This window comes from Branchiostoma belcheri, unplaced genomic scaffold (assembly GCF_001625305.1).
Source record: "Branchiostoma belcheri isolate BF01 breed outbred unplaced genomic scaffold, Haploidv18h27 scaffold22, whole genome shotgun sequence".
Classification (NCBI taxonomy): domain Eukaryota; kingdom Metazoa; phylum Chordata; class Leptocardii; order Amphioxiformes; family Branchiostomatidae; genus Branchiostoma; species Branchiostoma belcheri.
Window position 1 is genome coordinate 2,288,696 of NW_017803713.1, and position 16,008 is coordinate 2,304,703.

The window sequence follows — 16,008 nt, forward strand, 5'->3', positions numbered from 1 at the left end:
CTGCGCCCTCATGTAACAAGCTAGCGCCCTCATATCAATTTTTCAGATTGAAGCCTAAGTCTTTTTCAAAATTATCTTTTTCCAGTAAAAATACAAAAACAACACCACATAACAATGTATTCTAGCATTACAAACTATGTTTCTCTCATGGAAATTCCAAAATCTTACCACAAACATGAAAATTTAGCTCTAGTAGTAAAAGTCTGAATGGAGCAAACATAGTTCATTGAGAACTTGCCCAAAGACTACAAGTAAGCCTCCTTCATTTGCATACTATAGAACAGGCTCTGAAGTGAAACATGAGACCTGAGTTTGTAGCAGCTTGTTGCAAGTTGCAACTTTGCCATGGGAAAGGGTTGAGCTTGTGGCAAACCCAATGTTGTCATCTGGAGCTACTAGTAACATTGATCACTAATTGTTTTAAGTGTATAGAGGGTGATTTGCACATTGTGTGTACTGTTGATTGTACTTATATTTTATAAAGGAAATATGCAATGCATGAATAGAAATTTAGGAAAGATATTGACAAAAAAACATTGAATTATTTTAGTCTATCTATCCTTCTCCTATGGCTTTTACATCCATTATAGTACTGGAAATTTGTATTGAGCACTGTATCTAGCATATTGTAAATTTTGTGCAAGCTAAAATAGCCTTTGAAGGTGTTGTAAAATCCAAGTAAACAGACCTTTTTCACAATCATAGTTGTTTATTTTCAAAGAAACATACAATGAAAGAGTTCAAATTTTCCCCCTCAAGTAACCTCAAACTGTCCCATTTCAACTTCAAATTTTCAAAGGCTTCACATGGCGGAAGGGGGGATACCCCCCTTCCGCACCAACCCCCCCTCGGTCGCTTCGCTCCCTCGCCGTGATACCGCTCCCTCATGCCAGATTTTTCTAGAAAAACCCCTGTAACAGTCCATGACGTAGTTGGCGCACTAAACAGTAAACGGCAGGTGGATTTAGCAATACTTGATTTCACTAAAGCCTTTGATAAAGTCCCCCATGGCAGGCTCATCTCAAAACTGGAGTATTATGGAATCCAAGGCCCTACGCTGAATTGGTTAAAGGCCTTCCTGACCAACAGGGAGCAAACAGTAGTGGTTGAAGGGAAGGCGTCGGCTCCAGTTAAAGTAGCGTCTGGGGTCCCTCAAGGAACCGTCCTGGGGCCATTGCTCTTTCTCTTGTATATAAATGACCTACCAGATCAGCTTGACTCAAATGTGAGGTTATTTGCCGATGACTGTCTATTGTATGTAGAGCTTTCTACACAGACCGACTCACAACTTCTCCAAAAAGACCTGAACACCCTGGAAGAATGGCAAAGCAAATGGCTCATGCAGTTTAATCCCGAAAAGTTTAATCCCGAAAAATGCTACATTATGCACATAACAAACAAACGAACACCGCATGCAACTAGCTACCAGTTTTGTGGTCAGGCTTTAGCAACCACAAAAATCCATCCGTATCTGGGCGTCACGCTGACAAGCGGACTGAAGTGGGGTGCACATGTTAATAATATCACAACTAAGGCGAAACAGACATTGGGAGTGATTAAACGTAATCTGTGGGCATGTCCAACTAGAGTAAAATCACTTGCATACACGTCACTTGTAAGACCGAACCTAGAATACGCTGCGACAGTATGGGATCCATATACAAAGAAAGACAAAGACAAATTGGAAAGGGTACAGAATCAAGCTGCAAGATTCTGTATGAACAACTATGTAAGAGGGGCTAGTGTCACGGAAATGAAAAGAAACCTACAGTGGACCTCCCTGGAAGACAGAAGAAAGATGTCTAGACTATGCATGATGTACAAAATGACTAATAAACTGGTGGATGTCCCAACTACTAAGTACCTAATACCAGCCCAGAAGAGAACAAGAAATAGCCACGCATTCAAGTACCAGAGTTATCAACCAAGGATCGAGGTGTTCAAGAATTCATTCTTTCCTAGAACTATCGCAGAGTGGAACTCACTGTCACCAAGTACAGTAGGGGCATTGTCAATGGATAGCTTTAAACAATGTCTAGAGCTAGAAGTTCAAGGGTTAGGTGTAACAAGTCGATCGGTGTAATATAACCAGCTGCCGCCGCGCCGCGTGCCTGCGAAGCTGGTGTGTTACGCCGAAAGGCGGTTATACCGGCTATACAGATACAGATACAGACAGACAAAATGAGATGATGTAAACATAATCATTTTTTTTTTGCTGATATAAAAAAACCTGGAAATGGACAGGGAAAATACTGAGTTCGATCTTTTGATGTAGTTTCCCACTCTGTGCTTCAGTTGTAAACATAAAGCTGTCTTGTGTTCCAGGAGCGATACAGCTGCCCTTCTCTGGCTGTCCATCCCTCAGAGCCAAACTTCATCGCCCAGACAAATGGAGACTACATCGCCCTCTTCTCCACATCTCGCCCATATGCCATGGACAAGACTGTCCGTTTTGAAGGACACAAGGTGAGAAATTTTGTTTCTGTTTTACCTGGCCTCGCTGGTGTAACTAACTGCTACCTGGCATGACACAGCAGTTTGCAGCCATGGAACAATGGCAGTTACATTAAACAACCTGTAAGACTTGAGCTTTTCATATTATATCAAGTTCAAACTTAAAGTAATGCTCATGTTTTAACTGATCATTGTTCTGATGTTGTAGGTTCAGGGGTATCGGATCGGCTGTGAGTTTACCCCTGATGGACAGATGATTGTGACTGGCAGCGGTGACGGGAAGGTGCTCTACTTCAACTTCAACTCCGGGGAGACTGCAGGCGAGCTGAACGTATACCCAAACCCGTGTACGGATGTGAAGTCCCACCCTGTCCTGAGCTCCACCCTGGCTACCTGCAGCTGGAGCGGACAGGTCTCCGTTTGGCAGTGAACATCACATTCTCCTAGGGCTGCTCCAACAGGATCAGTTGGCTCTTTGATTTTTAGATTTAAAAATAGTGGAGGCCAATTTTTCAGATGGCTTTGAGGATTATACTTAGTTATTAGAGAGATATGAAAAGGTGTAGGAGGAATGTTTAGAAATTTGTTGTAGTTTTCATGCTTCAACTAAAAGAAATAAAACAAGAAACAACTAATCCTATTGTTGTGGCCTGATGCAGAGCTCATTTCACCATTATCACATAATCCATGGTAGGACTGTACATGTACTGACATATGTTAAATTAGACTTTGATGTGTAGGCTATGTGTGTGTTCAGATTTTTAATTGATTAGCCTGTATGTCTAGCAAGATTTTTTTCAACGGTAATGTTAAGTGTCTGTCTTGCTTTCAGTCTACTGTTATGTGTAGTCAGTGGAAAATGTAAGATTTACTGATAAATCTTAGCAAATATTTTTTCTAATGTTAACAATTAAACTGTAAGTAGTCTGTGATCAAGATGTAGTTGTAATGAACTTTTTGATTTGGGAGAATTTTAAAGGTTTCATCGACAAGTATTTTGTCAATGTGGCATCCAGTAAGCTGCATTCTGAAAAGAAGCTGTCTCAATACTGAAAAGTGAATACTTGACAAGTCAATGGAATGATAATTTGTGAAGCCAGTTAATACTGTTTTTAAACTTGGACCAAAATTTCATTGACTGTTGAACAGATTTTGAAATGCAACATCAAATTGTTCATTTGTTTTGAAAAACCTATCTTGCATGAGTGGTACCTTACATTTTGTACCAGGAGTAGAATGAATGACCAGGGATGCATCTTGTAAAGCATGTTTCAAATGCAGTGAAGTCAACATATGCAAGTTTTCTTTTCTTACTCCTTATTAATGATCAGAGTGTGATGAAACAAAAGCTGGACATTGATACATATACCGGTACATGTTGTAGCCTTGTGTTTCTCTGCTTTGTGTGAATTCTTCGTGTTGTCTCCAGTAAACAATTTCAAATGGAATGTTGAGTACTGGTAAGTTGGTTGAGATTTGAATGCATTAGTAATTTAGCAAAAAATCAAACATTGATCCAGTGTTATCTTCAAACGTAAGTTCATGTGCCCCTACAAGAAAGTGACAAAATGTAGGTATAGTTTTATATTTTATTAATTGTGGAAGTGGTTATTTGCTCAATAGCAAAAACTGATGAAAGCAAAGGTAAAGTTACACTGGCATTGTTGTGCATTCTTCTGTTGGCTAATAAGTCAACAGACACATTCTTGTGTTTGAAATGTTACCTCTGGTTAAGGATGCAATATTTATCTGCATTTTATTGTGTATCCAGTACTTTTCACACATTCTCTTTGATAAGTGCACTGGCCAATGCATGATATTTGAATTGGTTGGTCAGCACTGTATATAAAGGGCCACAATCTTGATTGTGTTGATGACATCCCCCAGACAAACAATCTGATGCAGAAGAAGGGCAAAAATACCTTGTTTTGCAATGGTTTTACTCTAGAGTCTAATTTTGAGGGGTGATAAGAATGAAATCTCAATGACATGAGCACAGTGACATTGTAATATTTCTTTTGGAAGGTACATGGGATACATCTAGTTTGCCTCAATGATCTCCACATGTCATAGTTTTTCTGTACTTACCATTATCATTTAAATACTAGTACCATTCAAATACCATAATGAAGTGCTTTGGGGAAACCAAGTTATATGTTTCACTTTATTTCACAGTGCAACAGTCCACTTTCAGATCACATGGCATTCAGACCTACCAAAAACAAGACAAATCTCAATATTTTCAATACTTAATAGACTACAATAAGAGGAAAGTTACATGATTTTGCCACACCTTGTAGTGCATAGCTAGCTTTGATAAATTTACTACTTGTTTATTCATTTCTGTATATTATATTATATTGGACTGAATATCACAAGGAATCCATGTGCATGTCAAGCAGGTTATGTGTAGACATATTAATTAACTTGAGTTTGGATTTCCCAGAACGATTGTACAGTTTCCAAAATTCACATCATCTCTATACATTCACTTCTTCCTATAACGTAGTTGATTGTATGTTCTGTATATATTTATGTGAGAATATCTCAGCCAACAGTGTAGCTTACAACTCTGATGTAGTGGCAGTGATGAGTGCATCAGAATGAATCTGACTGCTGCATGCAACAAGTCCAGTTTGTCATCCTATTTTCCATACAAAATCTGTGAAATTAAATGATATGTTGAGCTTCATTCAATAAATACTGAATAACTATAACTTCTGCTGGAAGAAGCTGTGATCTGAGTATATCTTAGACTATATACTATATTTGCAAGTATAGCTACAGTTATTTGCTTATCTCACAATTGCAGACTAAAAGTCAATTCAAAGCACCAAAAATATACATTAAGTTCTTAAAGTCAGCTTGGCACAACAGAAATGTATGACAAGCAAGTGGAAAACATTTGGGCACTTTCCACAGAATCACTGATTGTACTTGATTGTCAAAAATATACATATGATATACAACTTATTTTCAACATTGAAGCTATAAGTAAGTATACAACAATGATGTCAATCTTCCTACATATCAAAGATTCCAAGTAAATGTCAATATTAGCTAATGATCATAAACAACTATGCAATGAACAATAAAAGAATAAAGTTGTGCTGAAGTGATTTGTAACCTAAAGGAACACAATTACCTTGGAATCCAGATAACCGTGAGCCTGGTGACAAGTGTAGGCAACTTGTGAAATAAAATTCAGTCACATGATGTATAAAAGATGCATCTTTAGATATAATGATGCATCTTTATATCTCACCCTAATCTGGATTCCTCCCTGGTTGAGAGGATGCAGAGACTGGCTTTCAAACACAATGCTAGACACTTAAACTTCTTAACTGTATGTTATTTTTCCATTTAATACTATCTAATAATATATTAGATCTAGCACACAGCATAAAACATCTTGCATAGTTGTTTGGATCACTTACACAGTGCTTCAAACTCTTCACAAACATTTGTTTTGTCAATATCTATACCTTTGTATCTTACATACTACCCATGCTTATTTGATATCATTGAAAGCCTGATACATGACGGTCTTGACTATGTCATCCAATGTGCAGCTTCAGTCATCTCATCTAGCCACATATGGATTGTTTTCTCAGAAGTCCAACAAACTTCCTGCGAGCTGTGCAGCCTCCAGACTATTACGTCGTCTCTGTGCCCTTTCCTCTTCTTCACTCTGTGCTTCTTCTGATCCCTCCTCTGCATGGTGGCTAACTGGTGTAACTTCTACAGAGTCCTTATCTGGGCTTCCTTCTTGCTTGCTTTCTGCTCCCTTGTTTTCTTCTTCAGTATTTTGCTCAGTATCTTTGTGTAGTCCTTGCACAGTCTGCGAGTCCTTACGAGGACACTTCTGTGTTGCCTCACTAACATTGCTGTTGTCTTTGCTGACAGTGTTGTCATCCTTTAGATGCTGCTGTGACTCAGGCTCATCTGAACCCCCTTCTCTTTCCTGGATTGGACTACCATTCTGTTTGTCCTGGGTGGGACTGCTGTTCTCTTTAGCCTTGTCTTGCTTCTCACCACTTACCATGGTTGTTTTCGCTTTCTTCTTGGTTCCAGTTTTCTTGGCTCCGGTTTTTGTGACTTTCTTCACCTTAGTTCCACCTGCCTTTTTAACTGTGCTCTTTGGTCTGGCTCCAGATTGTTGTGTAGCTTGTGTTGTTGACTCAGAAGGTGGTTTGGCATCTTTGTTTTCAGGAGCAGAAGTAGGACTTTTCGTCTGAGAAAGATCTGAGGTTTGAGGGTCAGCACCAGATGAAGTCTTCAGGGTAGTACTATCTACATGTGCCTGGTCTGCCTCTGGTTTCATCTCTGTGGATTCTGAAAACGAGGACGGGCCTTCAGCCTGTGTAGAATGGTCTCTTCCAAAGGCTTTGTCCTGTGCCTCAATGTTACTTTCAAGGTCAATGAGAGGCTTCTCTTCCACCACTGGATCAGTTGCCTTAATCTTGACTTTGCCAGTCATGGCTATAGTCTGTTCTGGCCTCATCCCTTTAGAGTGACCTGTTGAAGGTCTTTTCTCCTCAACTTCAACAATGGAATCATCAGTCAGCTCACAGGCTCTCTCACAGCTATCTTCCAGTAGTGGTGCAGTTTCTTCTGCTACAGAGGCAGTCTTTTTAGCTCTGCTTGCTGCTGTGCTCAGCTCTAGATCTGTTGCTTGAGGAAACGACACAGAATCTGTACTATCATCTTCAGAGAGTCTATTATCATCCCTTTCTAGTAGTGGCTCAGTTTCTTCAGAGACAGATGCAGTTTTTCTGGTCTTTCCTTTTGTACTACCTTCAAAGGTCGATCCTGACTCTGCCTTTATGTCTCTGGATGTCTTGGCTTGAGGATGAACTTTCTTAACATGACTTTTACCACCTGGTTCACCATTTCTTTCTGCACCCTTTTCAAGCAGTGGTTCTGTCTCCTCTCCATCTTCACCTTCAGGTCCAGTCTTCTTAACTCTCAGTCTTTTGCTTCCTGCTTGTGTCTGGTCTGCTTCTGACTTCATCCCTTTAGACATGGAAGAAGGGATCTTTTGTCTTTTGACGCTGATTGTTGCATTGGCACCATCTGAAGACTCACAGTACTTACCATCTAGTAGTGGTTCTGTTTCTTCTGTAGCAGGTCCTATCTTTTTAGCCCTGCCTTTGGTACTTCCTATTGAAGCCTGCTCTGCTTCCTTCTTTCTTGCTTTGGTTGGACTTGAATGTGATGATCCTACTGCCCTTAAGTAAACCTTCCTGGCCTCAGCTCCCTCTTGTGATTCCCACTTGCCATTGATGTTCTCGAGGAGTTGCTTCTGTACGTTACGTCCAGCATCTCCACCTTGGGCCAGCTGTGGAGCAGGAGCAGAGGGCCTCTGAACATCCTGTGTTTGTCGGGGTTTCTGCTCCAGGTTCTGCCCTGTGTCCTTGCCTCTTGATATGGGCATGAAGGCTCTGACCTTTAGAGTATCTTTGGAGGTCGTGGGTGCGGCCTGGCCTTCAGTGAGCCTGATTGGCTGCCACTCTCCTGTGGGTTTCTCAGTTTCTGTTGTTTTTGGAGTCTCTCTTGTGTTCCCCATATCCACGCCATATGCTGTGAATCGTAGTGGTTTTGCTTTAATCACTTTCCCCTGTCCCTGATCGATGTCCTCTGGGTTGGTCTGTACACAGGCATCAAACAGGATCTTCTCTCTCCGTGCCCCCACACCACGGACAGTGCGGACCTTTAAAGATGGATATGAAAGAACTGTTATTGTTTTGTGTTATCAGATTTAATATGGATGGACTCTAGGTAAATCAGTAATGTTCATTGTACATAATTGTAAGTGCTTAAGGGCACAAAGTGCAGGAAGAGTAATACTGTAAATCTGAAAACAAACAAACAAACCGGATGTGGCTTCTGGAGCACCTCAGCCAGGACGGCAGTAGGGATGACAGCGTCCTCCGGTGCGCCAGGGGCAGACTGCGAAACCTTGGCCTTCCTGTGGTTCTTGGTGACCTGTTCCATGTGCTGTTGCAGTCTCTCCTGCAGCTCTGGGGGGAGCTGCAGTCACAACACAGAAACATCTTTATTTGTTGATTCTTGACCTTCTACTTTAAAATGTCTAATAACCAAAGAAACATATTATTTTTTATCCTTACAAAATTTAATGGGAGATACTAAATGGTTTTACAAGACTTCAAACCTTCCAGCAACATACAAATGATGTAGCACGAAGTTCTTTTGACTTAAGTTAAATATATTTTTCCTCATAATACGTGAGAAATGAAAGGTTGACTACTTACTGAGCTGAATTTTGGAGAGACAAAGTTGTGAGGATTACACTGGAGTAGCTGGGCTGCCAAGTTACACTCCTTCCGATAGCGGTCCTATAGACAACACAACAAGACACGGAGAATGACAGAATCCTGAGAGGTGCATTGTTAACATTGCATGAAGAAGTGATAAAGCTTTGAACCCTCCCAGCTGAAAACCCATACTAATCAACTTGTGCTATAGATGTCCTTGTCTTGGGTAATAAATGTTTCATTCCTTGGCTGTATTTGTCATAGTTGCCATGGTAACAGACTCACGTTTGACTCCTCCAGCTGGTTGAGAGCCAGCCTGGTGTTCATCAGTTTCTCTGTCATCTCCAGGATGTCTCTGTTCAGGGAGGCCTTCGTACGCTCACTCTGTGCAGCCTGGCAGGGACAGAGCCAGAAATATTCAAAACCATGGTCTACACAACTTCAATAATAACTGAATTAATCCATACTGACATGTCTTTTATTCTGTCATTTTTATCAATTAGTGTGTTGTTCATTCTTGCATTGATTGGAGGCCTTACCATAGAAAGCAGCTTCTCTTCCAGGTCCTGATTCACCCTCTGCAGGGACTTATGGCTTCTCTCCAGCCTATAGGTGGGAAGGGAAGGGATTGATTGGTACTTCATTAAGAAGTTAGGAGAAGAAGAATCTTTCATAATATATATATATATAACACTTCCATATCTGACATTTTGATAAGGATGGCTGGTGGTGGGATGTACCTGTAGAATTTGTCCTTCAGTGCCTGCAGCTCCTCGGCCGTGTCGTTCAGCTCATCCTCCAGGTTCTCCCGGATCTCCAGGAACTCCGACTCCATCACCTCAATCCTGTGGCTGGAGTACACCATCCTCTTCCTGATCTCCTCCGCCTGCTCACGGTACTTGGCACTGCAGCAGGGGACATTGTCACAGTGACACTATTTCATGATCTAAACTTTATTGCTAGTTTCACTTGAGAGGTAATTACAGCAATAAGGCAATAAAGTTTGTTTCATTTTCACATCAAATGGTAATTTCTTAAAGAGGATTTTCACCAAATCTTTTATGCGTATGATATTCATTGTTATTCCTTCTCAACTGAATATCTTGCTTGAAATGTTGATTTTCAAATTGTTATTGTAATGGTGTATATAATGCATTTACTTACTGATACATGTGTATATAAACAAGTCATTTCATGGCCTACTAGTCTGTATATGTTTGCTATGCCTAGAATGCACAACTTTGCAGAAAATCACTGCAATGTACTTTACAAGAAAATGGTGAAATAAATTTAAGATCATTGAAAATGGTATTTACCCCTGGCCTCCACAGTTGCAGCCACATGTCTGGAACACAGATGTGGATACTGATTAATTCTCACACAGCAGCCTCCTCTGCGGTACATGGACATGATCTAGTCATTTCACCAGGAGGCAAACCCCCTCATAACTCATCAAACATTATTAGGGAATATTCATTTTCCACTCGATGGCCCCCTTTATTAGAGGCAATAAATATGTAGATGTGTGATGAATACATATCTTTGCAATAAAATTGATAGAATTAAAGATTTCATAATACAGGTACAGAAAGAAGTGTGTTTTTCCAGATAACATGTTAAACTTAACTGTGAATCAAATAACAAGTGTAAAATGTATGGCTTGCAACATTGAGCTTTTTGAGAAGATGGGAATAGAACTTTCCAAATCAACAGAGTGCAGCAGTATGAAGATACTGCTAATCATTCTGACCTTGCACTTCTCTGCCATGCCTGCAGCCTGTCCTGGGGGGTCATCAGACACCTGGTAGAACAGCATGGCTGGACATCATGGGGTCAAGTCAGGTCAATTATTATACCACAAGGCAGAACACGACCAGGTGTCTCCTCAACACTGCATGGACCTGAAACTTAAAAAGTGAAAGATGAGAAATTTCAAATATTCACTATTTCTGCACTTCTGACAAAGAACCTCTTTGTAACGCAGCATCTTTGCCGTTGCTGTGTACGTACCTGATGTAATAATTTATCAAGATGATATGCCCATGTGTCCCTCTTTTTACTGTAGGCAGCTTATTTCAATAACTGAATACAAGTACATGTAACGTTATATGGATAGTTAAGAACACAAATTTGTTATTCAATGTCTTGTAAAACTCCTATAAACAATATTTTAAGCATTTTATGTATTTTATTTATTTCAACTGGGTGTTAAAGGAAAGTGAACAACACATTCAATAAATCAAATAATCGTAATGAATTTGTACATAGATGTTGGTTGTTGGAAGTAGAGCGATCACTTTGCGAACGATTCTGGTGCAGTCAACGTCATGTTGCAATAAACAACAAGCCATTAGGGCATTATACGGGGCGGAAACACGCAACACCGCGTTTTATGGCTGAGAAACAGTAAAATCTTTGATTGCATGTCGTCCATCAAACGCGGTAATCTGCCGACAGCGCTGCTGATTGGGTGGGGATATGTAGGAATGAGTTATAGTATCGATTTTGCCCGCTGGAAACGCGCCAGCGTTGGTGCATGAAGGCCGGACGCAGCGACTTGAAACGCTCGTTCGCACATCTCGGGAATTTCGCTGAAGGTCAAGGCGTCTTTACACTCCACAGAAATGTGATCACTAATGAAATCAAGTAAAGTTTTACACACAAAATGCCTTCGTACCTTCTGAGTGCTATTGAAGCTGAGGAGATGGTAGAAACCCACCCTTCGTCGCGGACAGGTGGTTGTAGCGCCCGGAAACAGCTCAGACCTCCATCTTTCTCCGTCGCTAAATGGAACATTCTAGTTAAGGGGTGTTACAAAGAAGAAAAAATATGAAACTATACAGAGCATTCTTTCACTGACAATACATAATAATCATCACAGCAAAATTTTAAAATTGTATTTAATTTGACATTTTTTGTGTGCATGCCATTTGCCTCTCCTTTTTGAGAAAAAAACCTACATACATGTGGACTAGTCTACAGAGAGGTCAGGGGTTAGAAGCGCCATCATGGCGTCGCTGGAGGACGATGATGTGGCTGATGACCAACTCGCGACGCTCCTGGTCTTCCCACCGGAGGTACAACAAGCCATAGACCAGGTCTTACCGAGCAACGACCCTCTGGATCGTCCTGACTTCAACCCAGTGGAGTACATCAACACGCTGTTCCCCACGGAGCAATCTCTCGCCAACATCGACGAGGTGGGGCCGGATCTCGTTCTATCACAGATCCCGTCATAAAAATTCAAATTCCACGATCGGTGATGTCAACATTTCAATCATGATGGTTTGGGGATGAACCTTGCGTCAGCTGGGTCCATATCAATGATACCTAAAGTCATTACACAAAGTCTTTACTCATACACGTATTATTAATCAATGAGTTTCTTATACAGTGAGGGGAGGGGCGTTGTTCCTTGCTCCTTCCAGCAGCTGATGATCATCCTGTCCTCAGTGTCCTGTCATGATCATCCCCTGTCTAACGTCGTCCTGTTCCTGCAGTTACGAGATATCGGCTGTTCATGTTCACCTTCCTATGAATAAGTCTGTGATGTGCAACCTATAAACTGATGACCATGCAAAACATCCCCATTACTGTGACCAATTCCAACTAAATTCAACTTGCTCAGCTGAGCTGATGCACTCCATCCCCAAAGTTGAAATGAAATTCTTAGTTGAATTGAACAGAACCTGTTTGGCAGAATCAGTAGTGTTTGAAAGCTGTTGTTCATGAAAAGGGGAGATAAACTGACTGGTACTGTTGGCAGTAAACCTCAGTGACCAATCCATGTTCAAATTCTGCAGGTTGTGAACAGAATCCGTCTGAAGATCCGTCGTCTGGACGATGACATCCGAGGGGTCGTGCGAGGTCAGACCAACGTAAGTCAGGATGGGCAGGCGGCCCTGGAGGAGGCACAGAAGGCCATACAGCAGCTGTTTGAGAGGATCAAGGACATCAAGGACAAGGTTAGTATTGTACTGTAATACTGTAAATTCTATTCAAAGTTTGGGGGAATATTATTTTGCAGTAGTGGGTACAGAGGAGTTTCAAGTTAGTGATGGGCAAAGAGTCAATGTATTACAAATGTATTACTGACAGAAAATCTGTATTGTTTGTGGTTTGATGATTTGCGATGGAAAAGGTACCACCGAGATTATGAACTTAAAACCACCACAAATATTTAGAGAGCATAACGGTACAATAGTATAGTGATTAACAATCCAGCATCTGGGTCACAGCTCAAGGTACTATATAAAGTCTACCACATTAATTCAGTAATTTTCCTGCTGCGCCCCTCCAGGCTGAGAAGTCAGAGGAGATGGTGAAGGAGATCACCCGTGATATCAAGCAGCTGGACCACGCCAAGCGCCATCTTACCTCCTCCATCACCACCCTGAACCACCTGCACATGCTGGTAGGGGGCGTTGATTCGCTGCACTCCCTCATTCGCCGCCGGCAGTACGGAGAGGTCGCAAACCTGCTGCAGGGAGTGGTCAACGTCATGGAACACTTCCACAAGTACATGAGCATCCCGCAGATTGGCCAGCTAGCAGATCAGGTAGGCTGGGGCAGGCGATTTTCCCCAGTAGCCAGCTTGTTTTGACAAGGCTGATAGGACAGTGACATGCCATCTCATAGATTGAGTAGCCTGCAGACTTGTACACAATAAAGACAAAGATACAATGATAAGTCTAGACATGCTTTTATGGTGCTGTTCGTAAAAGGAGTAAAGATAAATTTCTCTTCCATTTCTAGGTGAAACAGATCCAGACAGAACTTGGTCAACAGATCTTGGCAGATTTTGAGGAGGCATTCTCAGCCCAAGGTGGGAAAGGTCTGGGACCCAGCAACACAGCGCAGCTGGCCGAGGCATGTCTGGTGGTGAATGTCCTTGACCCCAAGGTCAAGCGTGACCTGATGAAGTGGTTTGTGAAGTTACAGCTGCAGGAGTATGCAGCGCTGTTCCACGAGGGGCAAGATGTCGCCTGGCTGGACAAGATTGACCGGCGCTATGCCTGGCTGAAACGAGCACTGGTGGAGTTTGAGGAGAAGTTTGGGAACATGTTCCCTGCTGAGTGGGCGGTGAGTGAGAGGATCGCTGTGGAGTTCTGCCACATCACCAGGAAGGAGATGTCTCGCATCATGACCAACAGGAAGGCGGAGATCGAGGTCAAGCTGCTCCTATTCGCCATCCAGAGAACCACCAACTTTGAGCAGCTGCTGGTCAAGAGATTCACTGGCATTACATTTGAGGAAGAAGGGCAGGCCCAGAATTCAACCAACCCGTTTGTGGAACTGCAGCAACGGGAGTCAACAAACCCATTTGAAGTGGAAGACGACAATGCGCAAACTACACCAGCCAAGCCAAAGCAGTCTCCATTCATTGGTATCATCTCCCAGTGTTTTGAGCCACACCTGCATGTTTACATCCTGTCTCAGGACAAAAAACTTAGCTGAGTTGATTGAGCGGTTTGTTCAGGACTTCAAGGAACACGGTGTCCCACATGTGGAGGGTGAGGATGGAGGTGCAGTGCTGCCCAGCTGTGCAGACCTGTTTGTGTTCTACAAGAAGTGCATGGTGCAATGCTCGCAGCTCAGTGCGGGGGCGCCCATGGTGGACCTCGCAGGGGTGTTCCGCAAGTACCTGAGAGACTACGCCAGCAGGTTGCTGATTGGCAATTTGCCAAAGGTAAGGCCTGTAATGGCAGCTCAGGCAGCTTGGGTACCAGACTTATTCAGCTGTATTCAGCTGTTTTATGAGTTGAAAACTTATGTTGAAGGCTGATGTTGAGGCTAGAACTTAGTAGAACCACAATGTTTGTTAATCCTCTGCTTGTGTACTGTTTCTCCAGGTTAAATACTATTGCAATTTTTCACAGACTGTTCAAGCTTGTATCGAGAAGTAAGAGTGCAAACAATATAATAGTCTGTTAGCACTGTATAGAATCAAAATATAGCAGGCCTTATGCTTAAAAAGATTGCTGATTTCCATCTGGTATCAACCTGAATAGAAGGTGAGTAATGAAGTTTGAAGCTTTTGTGTTCTACAGAAATAACCCAGTAAGCATGCCTGGATCTCAGAATTCCAACGTAGCAACAAATTTTGGACTAAGTTTACTGCACCATCTTTATCTTATTGTGTTTTACCACAGTATCTGTATAATTGTGTTTGGCTGAGAAAGTTTTACATGTAGTTGGCTTTACCTTGCTTTACCTTACTTTTTTTGTAGATATGATATTGTGAATGTCTCGAATGTATGCATGCATGTGATCATGAGATGCCCCATTATAGTCAATACAGTGTGATTTTAATTACTTCTCAAGTACATGATTATGGTTTAACTTTGACTCAACATGCAAAAACTGTCTTGCCGAATAGAATGTTTTATCAAAGCTTCTCTTCTACTGGTCAAAAGTTTTTCGTGGAACATCAGTTTCCTTGCCTTTTAATCAAAAGTTTAAACCATAATCATGTTATTTACCCATAACCGACACAGTAGAGGTTTTTTGTTAGTGCTTCTGATTTAATTTCCCTGTACGTTTTGCCATTTTTCTGTTGTCTGCATGTTGCATGGCAACGACGGCCATTTCTTTTTGTGTTGAAGGTGAGCAAAGGACCCGCGGCTCACGAGTCCATGCCAAAGGACATGCAATTCTACAGGATGCTGTCTCAAAGTGTTAGTCACACTGGTAGAACTGTAGTCAGAATAATGAGTCTAGCGATTATGATTGTTGTTCAGCAATCAGCATCATGGTGTTCAGGGGTATGGGCAGGTGGCATGAAGTACTGTACACTGCTGGAAATATGCCCTAGATATCAGCCATAGGAAACCTATGCTTTTCCTTGGCTAAAGTTTGTCAGCTTATAGGTTGCATGCTGGGGTAGTTTTGGCTTTGTAATTTGACATTAATATTTATCACTCAGGTGACGTACATGATTGTCAGTACTGTACATGGATTAATAATGATATAGTAGAGGCTCCAGAAAGCATCTTTTTAATTCCTATAAATCTGAGCTGTGTGTACTTGAAAGGATTTCTGATGTTACAATATGAAGTCACCTGGTACATAAAGGTTTAGCTTAGAATGTTGCTATTACATAGAAGAATATGAATGTCTACAAGGTACTGTAACATTACATGATGGCCGTGGCAAGGTTACATTGTACATTGAAAGTACATGTATATGGTGCACAGTTTTGGTGACTACTTTGGCTTTGCATGTGATCATAATTCGTTGTGTGTTGCGTATTGTCTGACGTGTGACATGTTGTGTG

The 16,008-nt window shown here is 41.6% G+C and overlaps 3 protein-coding genes across 7 annotated transcripts in view; 2 read left to right on the plus strand and 1 right to left on the minus strand.

Moving 5' to 3' along the window:
• The window catches only part of LOC109470238 (collagen alpha-1(III) chain-like), an 8,579-nt gene extending 5,193 nt beyond the window's left edge, over positions 1-3,386 (plus strand). Inside the window, exons 5-6 of the mRNA XM_019769082.1 lie at positions 2,326-2,466; positions 2,663-3,386. Of these exons, the coding sequence (XP_019624641.1) occupies positions 2,326-2,466; positions 2,663-2,884 (363 nt within the window). The 3' untranslated portion in view covers positions 2,885-3,386. The remainder of the gene's footprint in view (positions 1-2,325; positions 2,467-2,662) is intronic.
• Positions 3,387-5,778: 2,392 nt separating this feature from the next.
• LOC109470243 lies at positions 5,779-11,529 on the minus strand. Of its 5 annotated transcripts, none has more exons than XM_019769106.1 (9): positions 11,410-11,529; positions 10,483-10,550; positions 10,049-10,077; positions 9,473-9,637; positions 9,272-9,338; positions 9,018-9,125; positions 8,730-8,813; positions 8,332-8,487; positions 5,779-8,167 (listed from the first exon to the last, which is right to left on the minus strand). In XM_019769106.1, the coding sequence occupies exons 2-9, from the start codon at positions 10,546-10,548 to the stop codon at positions 6,065-6,067; spliced, it is 2,778 nt and encodes a 925-aa protein (XP_019624665.1). In that variant the 5' UTR covers positions 10,549-10,550; positions 11,410-11,529; the 3' UTR covers positions 5,779-6,064. The 5 variants fall into 5 exon arrangements, with proteins under 5 accessions (XP_019624665.1, XP_019624661.1, XP_019624662.1 ...); XM_019769102.1 differs by having other exon boundaries at positions 10,483-10,633; XM_019769103.1 differs by having other exon boundaries at positions 10,483-10,639.
• Positions 11,530-11,717: 188 nt separating this feature from the next.
• Positions 11,718-15,997, plus strand: LOC109470247 (vacuolar protein sorting-associated protein 53 homolog). Its single transcript, XM_019769109.1, is given in 6 exon segments — positions 11,718-11,932; positions 12,536-12,697; positions 13,033-13,290; positions 13,488-14,174; positions 14,176-14,421; positions 15,338-15,997. Coding segments are annotated over 6 exon segments (1,767 nt in total). The 5' UTR covers positions 11,718-11,740; the 3' UTR covers positions 15,560-15,997.
• The last annotated feature ends 11 nt before the right edge of the window (positions 15,998-16,008 follow it).

Excerpts from the sequence above, each read along its gene's own strand:
- LOC109470243 (XM_019769106.1), bottom strand. The coding sequence starts at position 10,548 with ATGCTGTTCTACCAGGTGTCTGATGACCCCCCAGGACAGGCTGCAGGC. Across the intron at positions 9,638-10,048 it reads TGCAACTGTGGAGGCCAGGG|TGCCAAGTACCGTGAGCAGG; the intron begins GTAAATACCATT and ends CCCCTGCTGCAG. Across the intron at positions 8,168-8,331 it reads TGCTCCAGAAGCCACATCCG|GTCCGCACTGTCCGTGGTGT; the intron begins GTTTGTTTGTTT and ends CCATCTTTAAAG.